This window comes from Strongylocentrotus purpuratus, unplaced genomic scaffold, assembly GCF_000002235.5.
Source record: "Strongylocentrotus purpuratus isolate Spur 01 unplaced genomic scaffold, Spur_5.0 spur5_contig_870, whole genome shotgun sequence".
Lineage (NCBI taxonomy): Eukaryota > Metazoa > Echinodermata > Echinoidea > Camarodonta > Strongylocentrotidae > Strongylocentrotus > Strongylocentrotus purpuratus.
In genome coordinates, this window is record NW_022145580.1 from 820,939 (window position 1) to 848,202 (window position 27,264).

The 27,264-nt window shown below is 36.8% G+C and overlaps 1 protein-coding gene and 3 long non-coding RNA genes across 6 annotated transcripts in view; 1 reads left to right on the plus strand and 3 right to left on the minus strand.

Annotated features, from left to right (window-relative positions):
* Positions 1-535: 535 nt before the first annotated feature.
* LOC115920570 overlaps positions 536-27,264 on the minus strand; it is a 73,950-nt gene continuing 47,221 nt past the window's right edge. For all 3 annotated transcript variants that reach the window (XM_030976557.1, XM_030976542.1, XM_030976549.1), the window contains one exon: positions 536-1,283. In XM_030976557.1, coding sequence (XP_030832417.1) covers positions 1,191-1,283 — 93 coding nt within the window. In that variant the 3' untranslated portion in view covers positions 536-1,190. The remainder of the gene's footprint in view (positions 1,284-27,264) is intronic.
* LOC115920574 lies at positions 14,597-17,782 on the plus strand. The gene is made up of 3 exons (XR_004062408.1): positions 14,597-14,812; positions 17,066-17,181; positions 17,459-17,782. It is a non-coding gene; the product is annotated as an uncharacterized LOC115920574 (long non-coding RNA).
* LOC115920576 lies at positions 21,368-23,616 on the minus strand. The gene is made up of 2 exons (XR_004062410.1): positions 23,536-23,616; positions 21,368-21,854 (listed from the first exon to the last, which is right to left on the minus strand). It is a non-coding gene; the product is annotated as an uncharacterized LOC115920576 (long non-coding RNA).
* Positions 23,608-26,707, minus strand: LOC115920578. The gene is made up of 3 exons (XR_004062411.1): positions 26,543-26,707; positions 24,071-24,180; positions 23,608-23,665 (listed from the first exon to the last, which is right to left on the minus strand). It is a non-coding gene; the product is annotated as an uncharacterized LOC115920578 (long non-coding RNA).

Consider the following 27,264-nt stretch of genomic DNA (forward strand, 5'->3'; position numbering starts at 1 on the left):
AAATATGCAACTTTTCAAAAATATATGAATTCCTTTCCATCTAGATTCAAAAGGAATCTTTGATACATTTGGGACTGCCACACATCAGTGATGTTTTCCTGCATGTTAAGGACATGTATCTCCTGTATGTCCATACCCCCTATCCTATGGCCTACTCTAGAGGACATCAGCCTTAGCTACAGAGCAGAGCAGAGTGAGTCAGGCAGCCTCGATGGATTCTTAAGGTCTCCGGAGGATAGACAATCGATCACCGGAAGGCGTAGGGAGAGAATTGAAGCTCTAAGTGCTTGTATCAACTCAGTCACAACCAGGCAAGGCTTACCCTTTCACCTGCTTAAGAGAAGGGCGGGCTGAGAAGGGCTGGGATTGGCTAAAAGCATAGCAACATGGAATATACTTCACCAACAACAACTAAATATATGCCCCTCCTTCTTTTGCATCTCTCGTCCTGCTTATATCTATGTTCTCCAAAATCCATTTTCAGTTTTGGTTAAACTCTTGTTCTTTTATATAATTTCCTTTCTTCTACCTCTGATTTTGTTTAAAACTCAACGCCCTTGTCCTTTTATCACTGCCTTCTCTGGCCTCTGTACTTCTTCCAGTGTTTTTGGCAATGGAAATATGGTTGACCGCATGAAGCTGAAAAACGCTAAATACATATTTAACCTCAATTGGTGCGCATTCCGCCTGAAGGCTGATGGGTTGGTGTACTTGATCGAGACTCTCGTACTAAATACTCATCTTATATCTGGGTCATGTTCACATATATTTACTCCTCAATAGGATTCCGATGGGGAGTGCCTTCATGAATCAATGCCTTTTGAAGATGATTTCAAACTATTGGCAGACCCATGCTTTTCTCTCTTCCTTCCTCCTCTCTCAAAAACTATAGGACGTCTCTCCTCCCTCTAGATCATCCCCTTCTCTCTCTCTCTCCCTTCCTTCCCCCTCTCCCCTTTCTCTGTCTGTCAGTCTCTCCCTATCTCTCTCACACTTTCTAAAATTACTAAGCTATTTATCTACTACGGAACAATAAGTCTTCATTAAAAGAAATTGTGTTTACTATCAAAAACTTGACTGCATATCTTGTGTAAAATATTCCAGCCTGACATAGCTACAATATAAATGTATCTATTTCAATTTTACACATATATCTTTTGTTAATCTTACTATCTTACCAATTGTTAGAACTACATCACATATCCTATTGATTGCTGCGCTTTGTGATTATAAGTAAACTTACCAGGCCTTGCCATTACATTCAAAATATGTAAACATCTTACCTGCAAAGATAAAATAGAAGAAAGAAAAGAAAAAATATTAATAATCAAACTGGTAATCAACTTCACTGCATATGATGGATGGTTGGATACTTCACTAAAAAAATGTTGATACTAAAACAGATTAACTAAATGAGTCAGATATAAAGAGATGGCAAAAACACATTAACATTAAATTTTATTTGTTACACATGTATTGAAATTTGTTTAAGAATGAAATAATGTATGATTTATTCATGAAATGGTAGATGTCAACATGAATACATTAAGATTGAAATCATGAATGAAACAGAATGAGTTAAGTTTTGTCATTTGAAGTAATTACATGTCCTATTTATTTTCAATCTCTTTAATATCTGCCTCAGCCATTCTTTTATGAAACTCTTACGTGTATGTGCTTCTCTCTCTCTCTCTCTCTCTCTCTCTCTCTCTCTCTCTCTCTCTGCATGTCTCTCTCTCTCTCTCTCAGCTTTATTTGCTTCATATTTGGAGACAAGTTGGAAATAAAGCTTGTTCAAATATTTATTCTACCATCACTTTTCCTTCCTTATATCCTTTCTTCCTCTTGCGCTTAGAAACATTGTATGAAGCGCATTATAAATGTAATGTATTAATTATTTATTATCTGTGTTTTAATTTTTAGCATATTTCTGTTTCCCTTGTGGACGTATTTCCTTGATAGAAATAACAGGACAAAAGGGAATAAAGAATTGATCAAGCATACATTATATAAATATACAATGACACTCGAGGATCTAGCTAAAACTATTCACATCGAAGGAACATCAAATAGTATACTATTGATGTTCCTGAGTGTGAATAGTTTTAGCTTGTTCCGAGAATGGGTCATTGTATAATTGTTTTATATCCCTTCCATGTGTATCATTCCTTGAACACTTCTGTAATAACACGTACCGTTCTCACATTCACATCACATCCAAAAAAAGAAATAAAAGAAAATTGCATGGCTCAGATGCAGTTATTGCACAAAGTGCAAGGCGTAAATTGCAATGCTTGAGCGCTGTGACACCGCTGGAGTTGCCCGTGTGGAGGCATTTGAAATCCTGTACGCTCGCTGAATTTTGCCAGTTTAGGGGGGGGGGGGGGTGGGAAAACAACTAGTTCACTTTTTCCCAGGAAAATTTGAACTATTTGTGAAGTCAGTAATAAAAAATGAGCTATTTGGCAGGAAACGTCTTTTCTAGTAAAACTTTTCTTGTTGTGTACACTCCCAATGCAACAATCTTACGATAAGGGATATGATACAAATTGTGCACCAATGAAACAAACCTCAAGATTGTTCCAAAACGCAGTGCCACATTCAAGCTTTAGTTTCTTCTATAGGGCCAAATTTAACAAATTGTAAAAGATATTGAAACATATATAGTTGGCTGTCACTTTTAGTTGAAACAGTGAGAATTTCAACAAACAGGATCTTAAAGTTGTGTAGATCCCAACCTAGACAGGATTCGACTATATTTCTTCCTCATTGTCAACTTAGCAATGTAAACACACCGAGCCATAGGTGTACACAACTGCCCTCAAGGGAAGCAGCCAACGAGCCGATAAATGCTCATCATATTGATGTCCATATGATAGGCATATACTGCGGAATACGAGATGGATGATACGAGGGGTAGCACACCCCAAGACAGCGCGCTGAGCGGAAGAGAGCAGTATGATGCTGTATCAGGTGGTATGAGGATAGCATAGAAGGTGGAGTGATTGACAGCATCAATGGGGGGTATTTTGACGCGAATGCAAACCAGATATGTGTGTTGCTTTTCAGCAAGGTGTCAACCTTTTGTCAACCTTTTAGATATGTGTGCCTGGAGCATCCAAAAGGCTTGGCAGAGCAGAGCTGCAAAGGGTAAGACCTTCAGGCTACACAGGGAAGTGGCAGTAAACTAGGTTGATATGCATGCATTGTTATGGGCAGTGTGAACTGCTTTGTTGGTCAACTAGACAAGGACTTGTACTTGAAGCAGTATCTGATGCATGACCCCTTTGCCACTGCAAGGACGACCGGTGCCTGAAGAGAATACACAGTGCAGCACAAGTGATATGCATGAATTACCCAAGGCCCTATGACGTCTCTAAAACAATCGTGCTTTGGGGTCATTACAAACATCATGAAGGAACCCATAGGAAAGGGAATGATAGACATAGGAAACTGTGCTGGTGGGAATGGGGTTATTACAAACATCATGAAGGAACCTATAGGAAAGGGAATGATAGACATAGGAAACTGTGCTGGTGGGAATGGGGTCATTACAAACATCATGAAGGAACCCATAGGAAAGGGAATGATAGACATAGGAAACTGTGCTGGTGGGAATGGGGTCATTACAAACATGAAGAAGGAACCTATAGGAAAGGGAATGATAGACATAGGAAACTGTGCTGGTGGGGTGAAAATGACGTTTACTTAATATTTTAAAGATTTAAAAATTAAAATATGATTCCTTGAAAAATACACGCATTTCAAAATAAAGATTTAGGGCCCTTTTCATGCCTCATTAATAAATCAATAATCTAGTAAACGAAGGGAATCTGTTTTTTAACGTTGCATTCTCTCAATATGATGTATTTTTTCCTTTCCTTTAAACCCAAAATTCTAATGTAGCATTTCCAAACATTAAAACGGACCACCCACAAATTTTATCCAGTTCATCATTTTTTTAATATCTGTTTGCTTGAAATCGAACAAAATTTAGTTTTCTTATCTTTCTTTAACATGACACATCTTATTGCTTCAGGAAGGCAATTAAGGCGTAATACAATCAGCTTACTGACAACTAATCAATCAATTATTGAATGCAACTCTTTATCCTAATATGCTAGTCTGTAAACTGGACACTAAATATTGATTTAAAACTTGTTTTTAAGGAACTTTTCATATGGATAAGATGACAGTCTACACTTAATCAAAATGTCAAACTTTATTAGTATATCCTGTCAAAATCTGGCAAAAGATGACCATGTTTGCTAGTGAGTGGGTGATTTGAAGTATTTAATGAACTGGATGAGGTTTGTGGTGGAGATAATTTTTTCATTTTTTTATTTAAAATAATATTTTAAAAAAAGTAAAGACACAGCCTACAACATTTAGCAACAGCCGTAAGCTAAATTAAAAACAAATAAAAAGCCATGTTTGTACTTGATGTATCTTCTAGGACTTGACATTTGGGAAAAACAAATTCTGGAATAATAAACAAAACTAGAGAGCGAAGATCAAAGTTCTAGAAAGTAAATTTCTTGAAAACATACTTTATCAGATATAAGTCTGTGGACAAAGTCTGGGAGAAAACCTTGAGAGAAAGCATAGCATAAAGATAGAATTAAAATGAATGCCTTCATAACATAATTAAAAATGTTCCTATCTGAAAAACAGTTTTGGTTAAATCTACATGAGACATCTTAACACCCACTACAGCAGGGACAATACAAATATATTCAAGCAAAAAAAATGCATCTCGGAAAATAAACGAGTTGGGAAGTTTGTAGAAGAGATGCAAGTCTAATAAATCAAACATTCTACAAAGTTTAGCATGTAAGGAGGTCAGCCGATCGACCGACCAGGCCACTGGAGAAAAGCAGCCTAAAAGTAGTTACATGAGGTTAATTTGATATCAAGAACTGTGTAGATAAGATAAAATAACAACCAACTTCACTTTCTCTCTTGAAGATAAGAACAAGTCACTTTCTTGTAATCCAAATAGCCTCATATAAAGCTATTCCACTCAGAAAATAGCTAAGAGGGCTGTGCAGAACGGGAGATAAAACAAAATGTTTCTGTCCCCAAAAGAGTTGTTCAATGACAACTATCGCCATGGCATCAAGGGTAGGATGAAAGGAGGAAGATAATTCAAAAAACAATAAAGTTACATCATGGCTCTTAGCTGTTGATATAAATCGACTGACGTCCCATCCCCCTTCCTTGTGTCTGGCCCAGCTGTCGCCATGGCACACGTCGTCGTTAGCAACCTGACCTCTCAATATACCATCGATAAGTGTAGAGGGTATGAATGTTGAACGCCACTGTAAAAGAGCTGGATCGACAAGTGTAACCTGCAACCTAGATTCATACAGGTCTGATGGTTTTATCTCTAAATGTGACTTTATTATGCATTCAATGGTTAATTTACAGAATGTGTAAAATAATATCAACAAACTAAAAATTCAGGGGTAAGATAGCTAAGCTAGATTTGAGATCTATACGATATGATAACACAATTACATTCAGAATTTCAATTAAATTAGATTTTAATTTTTATTTTTTTTAATTTTTTTTATATGGATCAATTGAAAGTATTTATTTGAAATTAAAAAATAAATTATAAAAATGACATATTGTAATAATTTTGAAAAAGATGGGGGAAAGGGTTGATGAGTACAACACAGGTTTGAACTCAATTCATCTTGCATTAAAAATCTTTTCTTCAAGAGAGATTCCTCTGTGATGTGCTTTACTTCACTCACAAGCAAATAGCAAAAGAAAGAGTAAAAAAATTATGTTTGTCTTGCCAATGGTTCGTAGGCAATGAAAAACCGTAAAATGATCAGACATGAAGGATTGTCAACCAACAATCGTTAATTACTTTTGAATGCAACTCAATATAAGGCAAGTAAGAAGGTAGATTTTAGAAATGAGTATCAGATAAATTGAATACTTTGACTGGAATTTGTTATTTTGCGTGTGTGAGTGGGAGGGAGGATGAGGGAAAGGTTGGCAGATTTGTTGTTTTTCAAGAGAGGACATGTAACAAATCTGAGAGAGGTGTATAATTCTTCTCAAGCTGTAACTTGAAATGGCAACGTACAAGCCCAGGGCCATGATTCTATGTAAGAAAGACAAAAGGAGAAAACACAACATAGAAACAGATAGGTGCACCGTTCTTGAGCATCAGACTAGCCAAATTCTGACCCGCGTTGCGTATCAATTTTGTTCGTTTATAGGAACTCCTGGGGCTACTTTAGAAACATGAGGACTGCTGGAAGTAAACAGGTGAAGAGATTGAAGATGAGATGGAGAAAAGAGAATAACGTTGAGCTACGATGCTAGACGTAACCTTTCAATGAGTCTTTTTTTAATGTGTAACTTAATCTCATTAAATGATCAAACAAATCTCCCAACCAATCACTGGTTTTCAAACTGATATTGCTCAAACTTGTAAAACAAGAATCAAAAACTTCAGGAAAAGAGAAATGTATTAGCAATGACTTCAAACATAGGCCATCTGATAAATAGACGCTGCTCATCCCATTGCATTTTTGTTTACCAAATTGCTTCAAGAGCACTGACATTGTACTTCATTCAGCAAGCATATTCCTAAGACTCACCGTATATCTCATGAGTTTGGAAGTAATTGCTATTGAATTGGATATAAACATTTAAGAAAATAATTGTTTTCCCATTAAGGTCTGAATTGCCAGATGAATAGTAATTTTGAAATTACTGATAATCCAAGCCTTTAGGCAGAGACAGGTCATCAAAGCCAAGATCGGCTACCAGTCATTCAGCAGGCAGTTATTTTATCTGTTTGACGTCATTGATTAACAGCCTATCAGGCATTTTCTCAGACTGGAGAGCTTTAATACAATTTTAACAATTCCAATAGAATAGTTTATATCACCATTCTGGACAATTAGGCAAAAACTTACAATATGCAGGGCTAGAAATTAAAAGATGCCCTGGACACATTGGCACTAGAAATCTAGATTCAGACCCCCCCCCCCCCCCCTTACCAAAAAAAAAAAAGATAAAATAATAATAATAATAAATAAATAAAATAAAAAATAAAAAAAGTTAGTGTAGAGCTCTGCAATATGGGAAAAACTATCACTTTTCACATTTTTAATCAGTACAACTATTGCACTATTTTTTCCACAATATAGTCATGATGAGTTATAAATTTGATGGGCTAACAGTAAACTGAATTGGGGCGGAAATAGAAGACAGAATGACCGGTGTATCTGATCTCTTTTCTCTTGTCTTGTTTTGACAGAGGATGCAATCAATTGTTTCCTGATCAATGGCAAACTTCAATGAGACACTCTCAGATATCAAAATAACCATTTAATTGGTAACACTACCTCGGTTCTATCTGCGCGACGCCAGGAAAGTAATCCTCTGGCAGGCCCTGATTGTATGAATAATGTTTGATTTTGCTATCAACAGGGTTATAGGATTACAGTTGAACTTACTACAAAACAAGAATTAGGCATGAACAGTGACGCAAACACTAAGATAATGATTAAATCTTGTTTTGTCCTTTAATAACATTAGTATGAATATATTTACCTGCCATGTATTAAGATCTAATGAAGATATTAACATGTTTAACAAAGAGAGACAGTTTTCCAAAATAAAATTTGATAATTTTTTTCTTCAAAACGATTAACATAAATATCTCCTTTTGCGTAATTGCTGGATGCATCAATAAAAGAAGGTTGAATTGTTGGAAGACTATAACTCTGGTGTGTTGTTTCTTATAACAAAAACTCTATGGGAGTCATCATTTACTAGACACATTAACAAAGGTTAAGATTTTGTTTTAATAGGTGATCTAATTCTATTTCATTAGTACATTAACGATAGATATATCACATGTACTAACTGTTGAAATTCCCAAATATTTATTGAGTGGGAGGGGGAGATTTGGGAAGAAAATGTGCGAGGGGAAGAGGAGCAATGAGTGATAAAAAGATAACAGGAACGAGATGAAGACAGAGACAGAGAGAGACAGAGACAGACAGACAGACAGACAGACAGAGACAGAGACAGACAGAGGGAGAGATAGAGAGAGGGAGAGATAGAGAGAGGGGGATAACAATGATAAGCGAAGATACTGATAATCTTTTCCTATAAGAATAGGAAATGGGTGTGCCCCAAAGAAATAATTTCAAAATCTCGAGCTACTATAGAGATATAAGGTTACATTTGCTCACAGCTTTTCCTTTTAACACCACCATAGCCCATGGTTTTTGTTAAGTCAATCCTTTGTATCTGTCTATGAATTAGCTTGTAAACCAACGGGTACAGTGGCATCTAAGAACTTTGCACCTGTCACTGTTCTCTTAAGTGCCTATTCTTTCACTAAATGTAATTTTCAGCTATCCTGAAATTGATTTTTGTGGGTTGATATCATTGCTTATATCTATTCGCTCTTATTTTGGAGATATTATAGTTACAGACACTGACAGTTTTTTAGATGATTCCGTTTTGTTAGAAAGAAAAGAAGGACAAAAAACGGCAGCTGTTAAAAAAGTAAGTTATGCTTGCTCTTCTAACTAAAAAAGGAAGCAAAAAAATATATTCTGTTGGTTTGTAATGAGATGTGATACTCAGTGGCCCACAATATTTATTTCTTTTAATCTATTCAAATCAAAGTAAAAGCCTCAGAAGTTAAGTAGAAAGAAGTAGTGCAGGAATGTAAAGCTGTTATTCTGGTATGGTATTCATGTGAGCATCAAGGGAAATCATATATTGTGTGTATCTATCAATACATCTTCATGACAACTCTCTTAGGACCCGTTTCCTCGTCTCCCTTGCACTACAATCAAATGCCATCCTACTACAAGGAAATTTAGAAGAAATGGCAATTGGGGATATTCTTAAAAGATTAAAGCGTCTATGTCCTCTTGATGAAAGTCCCGCCCAAGATTCAGAAATGTTCAAATGACAGTTCTACGGCTGGGTATCAAGACAGTTTTTTAAAGTTTTTTTTCAAGAATTCTCTCAAAAGAAACACCCACACAAAGCAATTTATTTGGGGTTAATTGATGCATCAACACATCTCAAATCCTATCACCTGATATGTTTTGTCTGTCCATCCTATTCCATCCATGGTAATATATAATTAAACATACAGCCCACCGCACACTATGCAACCTTTCAGCGATCTGATTTTCAAAGAAAATGCAATTACATAGATATAGAATTCTAACAAACATCGTCTTCACGATGCAGGTTCTAAATAAAGATAAGAATACTAACAACCAGAATTTTATTGCATTAATGGCGTCAAATCGTAGCCATGCAATCACACAATGTGTGACAACGCTACAATTCTGAGCCGATTTAGCCATTTTCTCCTCCAAGGAAGCTTGAATTTCATTTTAATCTAAATTTTATCAATAATGTGACCTTTCAAATCATTGATCATTGAGATAATAGAAGTTTGAATATTCATATCAAATGCTATTGCAAATTCTTCAAAAATCAGGTCGTTTAAAGGCTGTCTGTACTAGTTTGGCTAAAAGGGATAAGACCACCCAGGAAGGTCACCGACAGGTGGCTATCTCATCAACTCAGCTCTCAATTCACATAAGAAACAGAGGATCATGGGGGACCAATGGTCACCGATTAGGCATTGTTTTCTATATAGAGGGAGCAAGTAGGTACAAGTAGTTAAGTGGGCCTTTAATGTGTGATGGGCTTTGAGTGCTAAGTATTTTTAATTTCAAGGAAATACAAAACTCTCTACCGAGAGCAAGGAGGGCATTTACTCTGCATACAAGTAAATGAGTTAACACCCTTCTGGCACGAGGGTTCATGCAACCCACTGAAAGGTAAATGTTCATTTGTTGTTATAGTTATTCATATTTATTCATTACATTCTCATTTATTGCTGTGATACTTTTTGTGTGTTAGTGGTACTAGACACGATTAGCATTAAATGCTATTTTCTGGTCCCATTTATCCTTTCAATGTTAATTAATCATTCACATTTGATTGTTATATTGATGTACTTTTTGTTTTGGATAATAAACTTCAAACTCAAACTCAAACTCAAACTCAGAAGACCTAGAATGATTAGACTCCCTGCAAGGCTGATCTATAACAACCTTGGTCAATACATCTCTTAACTTCTGACATTTGAATTTACATCTATTGGTTTTCAGGAGAAAGCAGGGGCAGCTAGCTAGGATCTCAGGCCAACAAATTACCATTTCTAGTTCAAACATGTGCAAAGAATCTCACTACAGCCTCATTCAGGACACGCTAAACCGTCGCAAACAAATCCGCTGCCTTTTTTCTACGTGTGAATGAATGGCAACTGTGCACAACAAAGCTCCTAGGCGTTTTCACTAAGCTCTGTTTTATAAGATACAGAAATGTGATGCAAAATACACTTTACATCATCATTCTTAAAAAACAGCTGCAGTTTTACTTTCACATCTGAACAAGGCCTTAGTGTCTTCCACCACAGACACTTAGGAGAACACTTTCATCGGTACACAGTTTATCAAACTGATATTTTTATAATGAATGTAGAAGAGTAAGTAATAAAAAAATATCTCAAACTTCTTCTTCCATAATTTCTAATTTAGTGTGTATGAATCATTTCTGACCAAAAATAAACCTTGTGGACATATTTTACATTGAAGTTACAATTTGATTTGATTTGATTTGATTTATTGGTTCAGTGTATAACTTCAATGGACATTTTAGAGAAACAATATTACCATATTTGACAGAACAACTAACAAAATAGACAAACAAGCATGCTCGTTTGCATGGTGATAATTGCTCAATCTCCATTTCTAAGATTCTAGCTACTGGTTATCTTGAAGAGACTGGAGTCTTAACAAACACATGTATCTGTTACACTAAGAATAAGCTGTCTCTTATAAGTAGGCTAACCTGGTAATCGTTCATGTTTTATTCATCAAAGTAAGTTAATCGTTACAGATGTTTTTTGATGTCATTACCCTGGTGGTGTTGATGGTGATGTTTGAGCGTGAACACTATTTACTGCACAGTTCAAGGTGTTTTTAAAGCAATCTTTTATCAAATAATGTTCTATTGAAAGTCTTCTACTTCTCCACTGGTTGAGTTGGGTATTTTTTGGTTTTCCAAAAATCTGACAAATTGTGTTAGAATTTTGAAGCAAAATGATCATTCTTAAATAATGTAAAAGGGACAATGATCTCCTATTTGGTAGCTTGGATATTTTTTTGCCGTTGTCCAACATACAAAGACACAATTTGATGTACATGCGTGCAAATATTCATTCAATTGGGATTGTGAATATTTCAATCGGTCTTTATCAGAATTTTTTGTGGTATTCTTTCAATGTAACTATTGCCCTTGAATGACAGGAGAAGAGACACAATGAATATGGATGCTACTCGTGAGAAACAAGACAAATATCATGACTGTTCTAATTCTACCACAGAATGCCCTTCCTCATTTTATCACAATGAAAATTAACCCATTTCTGTCCTAAATAAAAATTCTGACATCACAAACATATTGATCATGAGTTCTAGATCACTTTTTCATTTTCATAAATGTTTTTCATACATGCACGCTAGTATTGATGTTATACGCACATCGCATACATTAAAGATGGATGGTAATGTACATTTAGACAAGAATCGGGGTGAAATTAGTGATTTTCAGTTGGAGTTTCCAGACGAAATTCTTCTGTTAACAATTTGTAAAAATTAGTCCATCAAACAAGGGCAAATTACATGCCTCAGCTAAAGATAAGGAAAAGTTGAGATAATTAAGATAAACAGTAAATGAAGAGCACAATATTATGGCAACGAGGAATAGTTAGGCTACCTGCCAAATAAAACCAAACAAAAACAAGGCATGCTTTTTATTAAAAATTGCAAGCATCATTGTACTTTTTGAGGACACCTTCCTTATTATACAAAGATTAATCTTGCATCACCAGTTGTCCATCTTAGTGCTTGTCTTTTAGCATTGACCAGTGAAAAATGCAACCAAGCTTGAATCAAGAAAAGCTATGAATAGAGAAACTTCACAGATATTCAAGTGACAAAGAGGCAAGAAAACAAGACATATTTAGACCACACAGCTATGACGTCAAAAAACAACTTCTTTGCTCTCTCTCTCTCTCCTCCTCTCTCCTACATCTCTACCTCTCACGATTATTTTAAATTCAATGTCGCCTGCTCTAAATACTATTATCAGATTTTTTCTTGTTTTCTCCCTTTCCTTTAATTCACCCAATCGCTCATAAATCTTTTTATGTATTTTCCATCCCTCATCTCTGCATCATGAATAGATAAACCCACTATGGTTGACTCCTTTAGAGCAATCGATATTGATTGAGACGTCCTTATTTCTTTTCATCGTCTTAAACTTTCAGGCATAAGACATCAAATACAATACCTCCTAAATCCAAAATCTAAGCTCCTAAATATATTACCAATTTGAAGAAGACAGACAGATCTTGTTTTTCATGTGACATATAAATGAATAATCGTTACATAACTTTCAAGAACACACATCCAGCAGTAGTCTTGATGGGTTTTAAAGTTTTCTACAAATGATCTTTATCTGCCCATGAGCAGAATGTATCTCTGAAGTGGCTAATTCCTAAACTTCCCCAGCTCTCTCTCTCTCTCTCTCTCTCTCTCTCTCTCTCTCTCTCTCTCTCTCTCTCTCTCTCTCTCTCTCTCTCTCTCTCTCTCTCTCTCTCTCTCTTTAATAAAGTTTGGAGTGAACTTGCCAGAAATATCAACAAATCCATTTGCTTTTCCAAAGAAACCCTGGACTGACTTAGCTTATGTGTTCATGATATGTTCTTGGAATCTTTCTGTCCCTCTTCATATTGTCTTAAAAATGGGGCCCTTTGAAATCTTGATCAATTCTCAGGAATTGAGATGTACTTGGCTTCTTGAAATGCGGGTTAAAACATTCACAATATCCACTGATCAATCCAGTTTTTAAACCACCTTCCGAGAATCAATATTCATCGACAAAGGAAAGCATGGTAAGCTAAAACTTCTGAAACGAATCTGAGTTCTCTATCTATCCGGATCCTGCCAATCTTTATCAATACTTGACCTGCGCTGATAAATAGGTTAACAGCTAGTACCCCTGGACGATTTTCCTTTGTTCTCATCTCTCAGCTTCTTTCTTATACTTCAATCAATTTCTTCCACTCTCTCTTCCTCTCACTTTCTCTCATGCGGTGTCATCTTTCTCATTCTATATGATTACCTTCCAATTTCATCACTTTCTCTAACTTCTGTTCCATCTTATTAATTCTCTTCCTCCTCTTCCGCTCATTTTTTTCTCTCAGTTTCATTCAATTTCTTACCCTTTTACCCATGTCTTGCCCCCTCCCACAAAATTGTTCTGCACTTAACAGTAATTTCAAATATCCTTATGGAGACCGTTGTCAAAATTTAGAAGTATATATTTTGTTATTTCTAATCCATTCTTCTGCTAAAAGATTTGGATAGATGCAATGGTCAAGCTTGAGATAGAATAGATGAATCCTGATTTGTTGTTGAACAAGGAAACAGGGATAATTGATAACACAGCAATATTCTCTAAAGTATTTTTGAAATATAATCTCTTTTTGAAAAGGCAATAAAAAGTCTCTGCTTCCCATTCAGTCTGATTGTGACTGTGTTCATTTCTCATGATGCACCTCTCTTTGCATCTCTTTTCCTTTTTTTTCCTTCTCTCTTCCGCCCCCCCCCCCCTATGAGGCGCCGTTTGTAAAACAATTATATAGACAAATTATATGTTATATAATCATTATTTAACGAATAATAACCATTATTTACATATAATGCAAGAAAATGTACATTCTTATTTGTATATAATTCTTAACACATTTTTATTATTTATAAATAATGACAAAGAACGTTTCATTATTTATATATAATTGCCATTATTTATAAATAATTACAATTCACACTTTCATTATTTATATATAATAAAAAGCGTATTTCAATTATATAATATATAATGAAAAGCACATTTCCATTATATAATATATAATGAAAAGCCATTTCCATTATATAATATATAATGAAAAGCGTATTTCCATTATATAATATATAATGAAACACACATTTCCATTATATAATATATAATGAAAAGCGTATTTCCATTATATAATATATAATGAAAAGCACATTTCCATTATATAATATATAATGAAAAGCGTATTTCCATTATATAATATATAATGAAAAGCACATTCCATTATATAATATATAATGAAAAGCACATTTCAATTATATAATATATAATGAGAGGCGTATTTTCATTATATAATATATAATGAAAAGCACATTTCCATTATATAATATATAATGAACAGTGCATTTCCATTATATAATATATAATGAAAAGCGCATTTCCATTATATATTAAATAACGATTGTGTATGCAAATGTCAATGGTTGGTAACGCCCATAATATGAATATTCATGAGCTTGACTGATATTATTATCCTCTATTCCAGGCACCTTTCCATTTTGTGTTCTTTGTGCATTCTTATCAGAAATCCTACGTTCGGTAAATAAGTCTCTGTATCACCATTCTCCTTCTTATTTGTATGCAGATTTGGTTATAATGATTGATAACTGTAATCATCCTCATTATTTTAATAAGAAATTTTTCTATCTGTGATGGAAGTTTTTATGTACGATTGCCTGATCTGAAGACAAGACTTTCGCTGCATGCATATTTAATGTATGACGTCACCCACACAGAGTGAGAGCTCGAAGTTTTCTTTGAAAGTTTGATGGTGAGTACAGCTGTAATTACGTTCAAATCTCGTAAATTGAATCATATTTATAAACATATCTGCTGTAGGTATGAATCTGCTGATATGTCTGTACATTATGAAGTGGTTTAAAATGGTTATATCTGATGAATTTAGGAGTAATCTACACTCGAACTTTTGATTCGTTATTTATCGTCGTGAGAAATATTGCAGCTCGATTGCCATCGTCACTCCTTGATCCTTGGCCCAAACTTTCGGGCGAGACCCTCTCTGAAAATTAGATACGAGTATAGGGTCTATAGGCAGATCACTTCACTAGCGCTAGCTGCATCAATGATACAAGCTTTTTGTTACTTTTAGGTCCAACTGTTGAAAAACTACTTTCATAGTTGGGTCAGAACAAAGTTAACAGCTAACACTAAAAAGCATGGTCACAGTTGACATGAACAAGCGCCAAAATTTAGACCAGATACCGAGATAGACGAGTACGAGAGTAGAAAATTTGAGGCCTAACAAAGTTCGGCCTACAGACCAGTAAATAATTGGACTACCTGTGAACAGGCGTGGATCCAGGATTTCTTAGGGGGGGCCCAAATTTGAAAAGAATCTGCACCACCCCACTCTTACATGCAGGTTCCGCTAAACGTTTCTCTAAGTAGGTGAGGGTGGGGGGGGGGGGGGGGGGGGAGGTATTTACGATCAAGTAGAGCGTTGTGAAATTGGCGTGGTGTCTAAGGGCAAAGAACGTGCGGGGGTCAAGGGGTGGAACCCCCAGAAGCTCAGGGGTATAGGCATTTAATTGCGGTCAGATGAGCATATTACTATTAGCATACCTTATTTGTGACACTGGCAGGACACTAATTGGCGTCACTATTCTTTCTTTCTTTATGAATTTGCCATTGTCCCACAAACGCATTAAAAAGTATAATTTATTAAACTTTGAGGAAAAATCTCAGAAAATTATGTCATTTCAGCAACATTCGTAAATCACCGGTAATCACCGGTATCGAATTAGAAATAAACCACGTTTGAATTATATTTGGGGGGCATCTGTCAACCCCCCCCCCCCTAAGTCCCCTTCCCCATCAGTACGCCAGTGCCCCTCCCCCCGATCTACACGTAACTGATCTCCCCTACCTTTCTTCTTTCTCTTTTTTTCTTTCCCTTTCTCTCCTATTTCCCTTTCCTTTCCCTTCCTACTCTCTGTTTTAGGTTTGCTAGGGGGAAGCAAGGGCCTTTTGGCCCCCCCCCCCCTCCCCGATCCACACATTGTTGGCGGGATTAATCGCAACTGTTCTCCCCTTCTTATCACCCTTTTCTTTTCTTCTTCCTCTTTTTTGTTCCCTTTTAGCTCTCCTCTATCCCTTTCCCTTCCTTCTCCTTTTTTTTTTTGGGGGGGGGGGAGGGAGGAGGAGGCAAGGGCCTTTGGCCCCCCCCCTCAAACTACAACTTGTTGGCGGGAAAATTGCAACTGATTTCCCCCTTCTTTTCTTCTTCCTCTTTTTCCTTCTCTTTATCCCCTCTTTACTTTTTTTCTTTCCCTTTCCTTCCTTCTCTTTTATTTTTTGATGGGGGGAGGGGGAGAGGTTACAGCTGGGAGGCAAGGCCCTTTCGGCCCCCCGATCTCCTTTTCCCCATTTTCTTTTCTTCTTCCTCTTCTTTCTTTCCCTTTCTCTCCTTTTTCCCTTCTTTTCCTTCTCTCTCTCTCTCTCTCTTTTTTTTTGGTTTTTTTTTTGCGGATGGGGTGGGGGGGGGGGGCCAAGGCCCGCTCGGCCGCGCCTGTCTTTGAATGTGATACTTGTAGTCGTACAGAGTCTTGTAGCTATCTAACAAATTAAAACACGATCCCCCCCAAAACAAAATATTCAGTCTAGACTACATTGTATGCAGGGATACGTATAGTGGTGCCTGTGTGTTTCTTAAACTCTTTGTTGGCTTAGCCTAATTTGCCTCTGCTCTAGGCTCTATCTTTGAATTTTTGTTTGCTGTAAACACGATTAAGTTTTCTCTGTCATATATAGATCTAGGTCCATACCTTTTTTGCGTTTTTTCAATTTGATAAAATGAACAGTTACGAGACATGCATCTAGATCATCTAGAGACTGTAGATCAACTAGATCTGGATGAAGGATGAAGGAGGGCTTTTTTGGTAAAGAGAAAATCCAAATTAAAATAGAACAGTTAATTCTGCAAATGCTCATCAATGTTTAAATGATCATGCTCATTTCCTTTTATTCTAAGAATTGAATTCCCCCCCCCCCCTCTCTTTTACAGGAAAATGTACAGAGACACTTGTTGCAGTTAATGCATGCAGTACCAAATGCTTGCTTTCTTGGAGTATGTGCTTGAAACAAGAATGTCCTGGAGAAAACAGACCACCACAAGAGAAGGTAAACATATTTACTTTTGATCTAACTTGATCTGTTTATTTTTTTTCAAGTAAAACAACATTTTGAAATGAGTGAGGTCAAGGCCAAGCTGGAGGGGATGCGAAGGCTGGTTTGAGAAGTATGTATTAATGGGATGGCTATGTATGATTCCACATGAAAAAATTTGAGGCCTAGGCCTACAATGTACATGCAAGACATTTTTATGTTACAACAGAGATACATGTATGAAGTAGGTATCAATGTTTTACTTTCATTCTCTTCTCTTTTCATTCAACAGACATACATGTACAGTATGGACTATGAAGTTCTACTTAGCCTCTTCAATGAACTGCTGGAGCTGCGACTGGGTATCAAAACCTTGGTATTATAAACTTCATAACCAGTGGCGGAGATATGATGTTAGCCAGGGGGGAGGGGTCAGTGCCCCCCCCCCCACTTTTTCAAGTACCCCCAGTATGCCCCTTTTATGGCCTTTTCACATAGGTAAAGTGCCATATTACTTTGACAAGTTCCCCTATAAATTTGTAAAATTGCCCCTTCCCCATTTCACCTCTGATAAGTGCCCCTTATCCTTCGACAAGTTCCCATTATTCTATGCAATAAGTGTTCATTTTCCATTCTCATAACTGCCCTTTTTAATCTCTAGTAAGTGCCCCTTTTCAACTACGAGAAATGCCCCTTTTCACTTTTGATAAGTGCCCCCTCCATCTCCTGATTAGTGCTCTTTTCATCTCTGATGAGTGTCCCATTTTGTCTCTAATAACTGCCACTTTTATTTGACACGCCCCCTTTTCCTTCCTAATAAATGCTCTTTTTTCTGATCATAAGTACCCCTTACCCTTTTCATAATTACCCCTTTTCATCTCTCATAAGTGCCTTGTTTACTTTAATAGTGCCTCTTTTCCTTTTTAATAAGAGCCACTTCCCCGTTTTCAGAATAGCCCCCTTTCACCTCCAATAAATGCCCCTATTAAAATCTGATCTGCACCTCCCTTTTTGTCTCGCCTACAAGCAAAAAGTGAGACATAGGCGCTGCTTTTCCGGTGACGGCGGCGGCGACGGCGTCAACATCAAAAACTTAACCTAAGGTTAAGTTTTTGAATTTTTGATATAATTTTCAAAGTTTAAGTTTTTAGTCAATGAAACTTAGACTATAGGGTTATCAAGTATTCCCAATCACGTGAGAATTCCCATTCTCATAAGTGCCTTTTTTCATTCCTGGTGAGTGCCTCTTTCTGTAGGTCTAAGAAGTGCCCCATTTTCACCTCTGATAATTACCCTTTTTACATGACACATGCTCCTTTTCCCCTTATCCCTTTAGTGTCCCCTTTTCCTCTCATCATTAAACGCGCCCCTAATTTCAAGCGACTAAGAGTAACTTCCCCCAAAGCTCGCTCGCATTTATAGATGATATAATTACGTTACTTATTAAAGGTATTTTCAGTCTTCCATTGTGAGAATGTGCTTATAACCCCATCAGGATTGGGTTTTTCCCTCTTAATAAGATGCAATTTTTTGTACTGCAATATCTTGTATAATAATAATAATAATAACCTAGACTTATATAGCGCATTTCATCTTCGAAGAAATAGCAATGCGCTTTACAATATTACAATATTAATACAACAAAATTACACATAACAACTAATTCATGAACTAAAGATATATATGTATGGTGTATAAAGAGAAACAAATGTTGAAATCGTCCCTGATAATGTAATCACAATGTAGGGGTATATACCATTGTCTAAAAAATGGATATTTTCGCTTTGAGATTCCCTTTTTTTCCAGAAAGTGCCTATTTTGTTGGTGCCCCCCCCCCACTTTGAAAGACGCTCCGCCACTCCTGGGGGGGACACATCAGTCAAAAGCGCGCACAGGGGGGGGGGGGGGGTTGAGGGGTAATGTGCCTCCCTCCGAAGCTGAATTTTTGAACCTGGATTTTGTCAAACTCCCAATAGATAAATATCATTCACAATTCTCTTCAAGCAGTACGTGTAACTTCACCTTGCAAGCAGTATGTTTAATTTTTTAATCACCTTGTATATTAGGCCCTGTATTTCAGCTCAAATTGTTTAGTAATTGTGGACAGGCGAAGCAGGAAAATAGAAAATTTGGCCTTCATACACACAACCACACCAGTGACACCATGAAACAGAAACACTATTACAATGATTACCGGTACTGAAACATAGTTTTCAAACTACCGAGGAGAGGTAACCAGGAACCAAGGTATAATACAATGATGCAATTTTACCCATGTTGTAGTAGTACATGGTAGTAGTATGGATATCCCGCCTCTTCTTTTATGCACATCCTTTCCACTGCTATCGCAAGTTTTTAAAAAAGGGCCCAATGTCTGCATAACTAAGCAAGGTAGGAGTTCATTAAAAACATGATGTAAAACATTAAGTATATCACACTAAAGCATCTCAATCTGACAGCATGATGTGGAGAAAAGTTAATGGTGTAGATAAATACACAACAAATATGTTCATCGGCAGTCTAAGTCAAGCAATCATTTATAAAACTGAGGCTTTGCCAAGGCATCCATTTTAAGTATGTGTCTATAGGGCAAATAAGATGTAGTCAAGTACTCAAGTTACCACCTGTTAGCCAAGATCAAACTTTTGGAATATAAGAGTTTTGGGGAGGGGTCATCTTTTATCAATTTCTGTTTATTGATAATAATTATAACATTTGGGAATGGGCCTGTGAGTATGATTTATATATTGTATAAAACAAGCAACTGTTAATAAAAGGTCTGATATACCTTGGTGCGTGTGTGGACCACGGAGTAACCATCACACTAAAGGATGTTATATACTATTGTACAGTATTATTGTTTCTCTGGAAAAAATTGCAGTCATTGAGTCATAGGTATTTTTTTTTTTTAAAGAAATGTTTTTATAATGTGTTTTATAATGAAGGGTGCAGGTCATGATACAATACATTCCCTGGAGAAAAAAATAGTGCTCAGATTTAGCCTAAGTATGCTTTGTTGAATTTTTAAAGAAAAAAGTAATCTACAAATGGAAGTAGCAGATGAGGTCATTTGTGCTTAATATTTGACCATCAATGTTATAATCTGTAAACATATTAGTTTGTTGTAATAAAATGAATAAATTAAACATGTTTATTATCTTATATACAGTATTCCCTTCATATCTTTTCTTTTTAGTGTGCATATATGGTTGGATAAATAGAATCATATGTGGAAAAAATCTGGAAACAGAAGGTGAGAGTTCAGAGAGAGAGAGAGAGAGCAAAAGAGAAAGGAAAGGAAATGAGAGAACTGTTTAATGGTGAGAGATGTTGATGTCGTGAAAATGAAAAATTTATAATGCAGTGAGATAGCGAGAGAGAGAGAAAAAAAAAATTAAAAAATCCATCTTATAAATGCATTAATCGCCTCGCCGCAATGCGGCTCGTGGGCGATGCTCTGCATCGTCATAGGGACAACCCCCCCCCCTTAGCAAAAAGCTAGATCCGCCCCCCCCCTCCCCCCCTGATAGGCCCTGACAATGAAATCTGGAGAACATACAGTTTCACAAGGGCTGGACTACTCGGTCTCGTGGATCAAATAAAGAAATAATGGAAGTTATTATAAAAGTATGTTTTTCTCTCTTGTTATGATAATTGGAGAAAAAAAACCTGTTAATTAGATTATATTAGTTTTAGCTTCAACTCTTTGATATTAATATGCATGTGGGCACAAATAGCAGTAACTGCGGTAAGTGATATCTACGGTATTCCTTGAGCTGCGGTAAATGATCTTATTGTATATGCCACTTACTGGTTTTCCATAGACCTGTGCACAAATGTTATCATATAATGCTATTTTTAAAAAATTCAATAGGATGGTGTACAAATCGAATATATTATGCCATTCTTTCCACTTAACTTCATGTTATTCAATATCCGTGTCATTCAAACAATACAGGCAAACATTCCCTGATGTCATTAAGTTTACATCAATCTATCTTGCTTCTCTCCTTATAAACAAGCCATCTTCATTGGAATTCACATCCTGAATTCCAATGAAGATAGACACCTCTCTTGCATTGTACATGAAATATCCATTCACTGATCTCCGCACGAAGTACCCTCAATTTTACGCACAGAAAGCTCACACTAACCCGTAACCAAAACCACCCTGAAATGATGACAATATTCAAAAGATCAATTCATTTGTAATCAAGTGTGGATTTTAATTCATTTGATCCCTTGATAGTCTGGGTTCGGTTTACCGAAACAGGGGAGGGAGCAGCTTGTGGCGTGGAACCATAAGGACCAACGAGGTTCTTTTGGGACATAGTTTATATAAAATTACCAAGCTGAACCCTACCCTAATACCAGTCACATAAATCAATGCTCAACTGAGTATTTGTTGCGTTTTCCTCAATCATGACTTGTTGAGTTTTGTGCAGAAGTGCTACAATCCATTGTTTGAGAATGTATATAGCGAGTAGTCCAAATCTGGAGGGTCGCAAACTCCTTCTCAACCTCCATTGTTACATCTTGATTCCTGAAGAGCCTTGTGATTTGAGATGAACTTGGGAGAAGTTCCCACGTCGTTTTGGAGGCACACGCTCCTTGTGCTGACTGCTCCTCTTCAGCAACTACTACAGACAAGTCCACTTGTATCTTTGTAACCAATTCCAATAAGCCAGCTGTTCATGAATAAAATGTTAATTGAAAGAAGAAAAAAAAATCCAATATTGTTACAAGCACTTTAAGATCTAAAGCTGACATCACAAGTATATTTCTTTTTCTTCTTTCTTGTTGTTTTTCTTCTTCTAGTAATCTTCAAAGGGCTATTAGTTTTATATAAATTCACTGTTTGCTCAACAGGAGTACATTCCTTATTTTCTGTGCCAACGAGAGATCCCAGATTAAAATATTACTTCTCATTATGGTCTGAAATGAAATACCATATTGCCAAACATGTATTTTATTACTAATATACTACATGTCTGAGTAAAAGATCTAATCAAACATTCCGACCATTGTTTTAAAGACCGTCAATACTACTGGGCCAGAAGGGATTAGACCACCCAGCCAGGTCACTGACAGGTGGCTATCTCACCAACTCAGCTCTCAACTAACATAAGAGAGGATCATGGGGGACCAACAGACACCGATTGGGGAAGTTTTCTATATAGAGAGAGCAAGTAGGACAGTGGGGCTTTAAGAATAGCAATTAGCATTCATAGAAATGGCATAGAATTTACATCCTTAAACTTTAAGCTTTGAAAACCTCGTTTTGATTTGAGTGTAACTTTTGAGTTATTAACAACCAAAAGTTTCCAGTGATTTGTTTTTGTTTCACTTTTAGTACACAAACATATTTTTCTTTATCACACTTGCAGGATATAATCATATGAGATAATTTGATGTTGTACTGCTAGCCTGCCCCCCCCCCCCTCCCCCTCTATTATACGAGTGTGAAAAAAAATACAATTCTTTGTAGCCTTTCTTTATAACTAATCAAAATTTTGAACTTCAGTTAATGTTGTTTAAAGAATATATTATGAAAGTGAGATGGATTGCAGGTGGCAAGGGTGTATTGGTTGAGAATTGCAGGTAATAATTCATGCTCTACTATGAGCCAACTTACTTCACACACTATCATCTTGCAGCAGGGTAAGGTTTTTACAGAAATTTTAGAACTTGCAATGGGATGTACTTAAATATCAACTTTGTACAATAGCAGTATGTAGAAAGGAATTTAGGATAACCTGACTTTGGGTCTGCCAATGCTTAACACAAGCTTTATTTCATCAAGATATGGTTATTGCTCAAGTTGTGATAGGGTTTTAGATTAGCTTTAGGGTTATTGGGTTAATATTACGTTTAGCTATGGATCCAGGATTAAGATTAAGAATTCATTTTGTGTTACAACATAACCACTAAACAATAGAGCAGGTCGTAAAAATCAGATACACGTTTCACAAACTGGGGGTCAGCGTATTTTTAGTTTACTAATACAAAGGAAGATTTTTAAACTGCCAATGATGAGTATCAATACATACAGCTCCACCAGCACCTGGAAAATCTGATTGTACGACACTTGTTCCTCAAGACATTTGCTCAACATCAATTTCCTACACTATTATCCAAATACTTAACTTCATCCCGGGATCCAACACTAGACCTTACCCTATACCTAACCTCAATCCCAATTGCAACCCTCGGCCTAACCCTACACATTTGACAAATAAAGCCTCGAGCAGTCGTTGCAGGAGCAAATGTTTGGTCACTCGAAATGCCATGACAGGCTCACTTGCTATGACTTTATCTGTTTCTTTACCAGATTTTAAAAAAACCATTGTAATATTCATTATTAATTACCAGTCCATTGTGCTTTGCTCCTAATATGTCAGGCACAAGAGGCCATCGCTTTCAGGTAAGGGGCAGAACATCAAAGTGGAACCTCAAGGCACCCCCTGATCTGTCAACAGGAAGCCCTCCTTCTCAATCCCTGGAACAGAATTATAAACAATTCAATAAATATTAACCAAATTTGAAATAAATAGCACTATTTAATATTTTAGTTGTCTTTAACGTTTACTTTTTCAGCAAAATTTGAAGGTCAATTGTTTTTTTTTTTTTTTTTTTGCTTGTCGTTCCTTTTCATGTATTGGACCCCCCCCCCCCCCTTTTCCCCCCGCACATGAGCTTAAAAATGTTAATTCTAAAAAGAGAAACACTTCAGCAACGTGTTAGTAGACATGTGGATTCATACATAGCCATCCCATGAATACATACTTCTCAAACCAGCCCTTTGCATCCCCTTCAGTTTGACCTTGACCTCACCTATTCAAAATTTTGTTTTACTTGAAAAAAACTAAACAGATCAAGTTAGATCAAAAGTAAATATGTTTACCTTCTCTTGTGGTGGTCTGTTTTCTCCAGGACATTCTTGTTTCAAGCACATACTCCAAGAAAGCAAGCATTTGGTACTGCATTAACTGCGACAAGTCTCTGTACATTTTCCTGTAAAAGAGAGGGGGGGGGGTTTAATTCTTAGAATAAAAGGAAATGAGCATGATCATTAAAACATTGATGAGCATTTGCAGAATTAACTGTTCTCTTTTGGATTTTCTCTTTACCAAAAAAGCCCTCCTTCATTATCTAACATTGAAATTTATATTCAATTCCTTGATCCAGATCTAGTTGATCTACAGTCTCTAGATGATCTAGATGCATGTCTCGTAACTGTTCATTCTATCAAATTGAAAAAACGCAAAATAGATATGGACCTAGATCTATATATGACAGAGAAAACTTAATCGTGGTTACAGCAAACAAAAATTCAAAGATAGAGCCTAGAGCAGAGGCAAATTAGGCTAAGCCAACAAAGAGTTTAAGAAACACACAGGCACCACTATACGTACGCCTGTATACAGTGTAGTCTAATTTGGGGGGATCATGTTTTAATTTGTTAGACAGCTATGAGACTCTGTACGACTACGAGTATCACATTCACAGGCAGGCACGGATCCAGGGGGGCCGCCCCCCCCCCCCCCACCCGCAAAAAATAAAAAGAGAGAGAGAGAGAAGGAAAAGAAGGAAAAGAAGGGGAAAAGGAGAGAAAGGGAAGGAAAAAGGAGAGAAAGGGAAGAAAGAAGAGGAAGAGGAAAAGAAAAGGGGAAAAGAAGGAGATCGGGGGGCCGAAAGAGCCTTGCCTCCCAGCTGTAACCTCTCCCCCTCCCCCCATCAAAAAATAAAAGAGAAGAAGGAAAGGGAAAGAAAAAAAGTAAAGAGGGGATAAAGAGAAGGAAAAAAGAGGAAGAAGAAAAGAAGGGGGAAATCAGTTGCAATTTTCCCGCCAACAAGTTGTAGTTCGGGGGGGGGGGCAAAGGCCCTTGCCTCCTCCTCCCTCCCCCCCCCCCCCCCCCCCCCAAAAAAAGGAGAAGGAAGGGAAAGGGATAGAGGAGAGCTAAAAGGGAACAAAAAAGAGGAAGAAGAAAAGAAAAGGGTGATAAGAAGAGGAGAACAGTTGCGATTAATCCCGCCAACAATGTGTGGATCTGGGAGGGGGGGGCCAAAAGGCCCTTGCCTCCCCCTAGCAAACCTAAAACAGAGAGTAGGAAGGGAAAGGAAAGGGAAATAGGAGAGAAAGGGAAAGAAAAAAAGAGAAAGAAGAAAGGTAGGGGAGATCAGTTACGTGTAGATCGGGGGGGGGGGGGGTGGGGCACTGGCGAACTGATGGGGAAGGGGACTTGGGGGGGGGGGGGTTGACAGATGGCCCCCAAATATAATTCAAACGTGGTTTATTTCTAATTCGATACCGGTGATTACCGTGATTTACAAATGTTGCTGAAATGACATAATTTTCTGAGATTTTTCCTCAATGTTTAATAAATTATACTTTTAATGCGTTTGTGGGACAATGGCAAATTCATAAAGAAAGAAAGAATAGTGACGCCAATTAGTGTCCTGCCAGTGTCACAAATAAGGTATGCTGATATGCTCATCTGACCGCAATTAAATGCCAATACCCCTGAGCTTCTGGGGGTTCCACCCCTTGTCCCCCGCAGGTTCTTCGCCCTTAGACACCACGCCAATTTCACAACGCTCTACTCGATCGTAACTACCTCCCCCCCCCCCACCTACTTTTAGAGAGAAACGTCTAGCGGAACCTGCATGTAAGAGTGGGGTGGTGCAGATTTTTTTGTCTACCCCCCCCCCTCCCGGTTTTTGCTCATTTCGCCACTGCAGGTGTCACTATTATGTACCAATATTTGGCTTGCATAATTTCAAATTTGGGCCCCCCCCCCCCCCCCCCACTAAGAAATCCTGGATCCGCGCCTGTTCACAGGTAGTCCAATTAATTACTGGTCTGTAGGCCTAGGCCTCAAATTTTCTAGGCCTACTCTCGTACTCGTCTATCTCGGTATCTGGTCCAAATTTTGGCGCTTGTTCACAACTCATGTCAACTGTGACCATGCTTTTTAGTGTTAGCTATTAACTTTCTTCTGACCTAACTATGAAAGTAGTTTTTCAACAGTTGGACCTAAAAGTAACAAAAAGCTTGGATCATTGATGCAGCTAGCGCTAGTGAAGTGATCTGCCTATAGACCCTATACTCGTATCTAATTTTCAGAGAGGGTCTCGCCCGAAAGTTTGGGCCAAGGATCAAGGAGTGACGATGGCAATCGAGCTGCAATAATTCTTACGACGATAAATAACGAATCAAAAGTTCGAGTGTAGATTACTCCTAAATTCATCAGATATAACCATTTTAAACCACTTCACAATGTACAGACAAATCAGCAGATTCATACCTACAGCAGATATGTTTATAAATATGATTCAATTTACGAGATTTGAACGTAATTACAGCTGTACTCACCATCAAACTTTCAAAGAAAACCTCGAGCTCTCACTCTGTGTGGGTGACGTCATACATTAAATATGCATGCAGCGAAAGTCTTGTCTTCAGATCAGGCAATCGTACATAAAAACTTCCATCACAGATAGAAAAATTTCTTATTAAAATAATGAGGATGATTACAGTTATCAATTATTATAACCAAATCTGCATACAAATAAGAAGGAGAATGGTGATACAGAGACTTATTTACTGAACGTAGGATTTCTGATAAGAATGCACAAAGAACACAAAATGGAAAGGTGCCTGGAATAGAGGATAATAATATCAGTCAAGCTCATGAATATTCATATTATGGGCGTTACCAACCATTGACATTTGCATACACAATCGTTATTTAATATATAATGGAAATGCGCTTTTCATTATATATTATATAATGGAAATGCGCTGTTCATTATATATTATATAATGGAAATGTGCTTTTCATTATATATTATATAATGGAAATACGCCTCTCATTATATATTATATAATTGAAATGTGCTTTTCATTATATATTATATAATGGAATGTGCTTTTCATTATATATTATATAATGGAAATACACTTTTCATTATATATTATATAATGGAAATGTGCTTTCATTATATATTATATAATGGAAATAGGCTTTTCATTATTTATTATATAATGGAAATGTGTGTTTCATTATATATTATATAATGGAAATACGCTTTTAA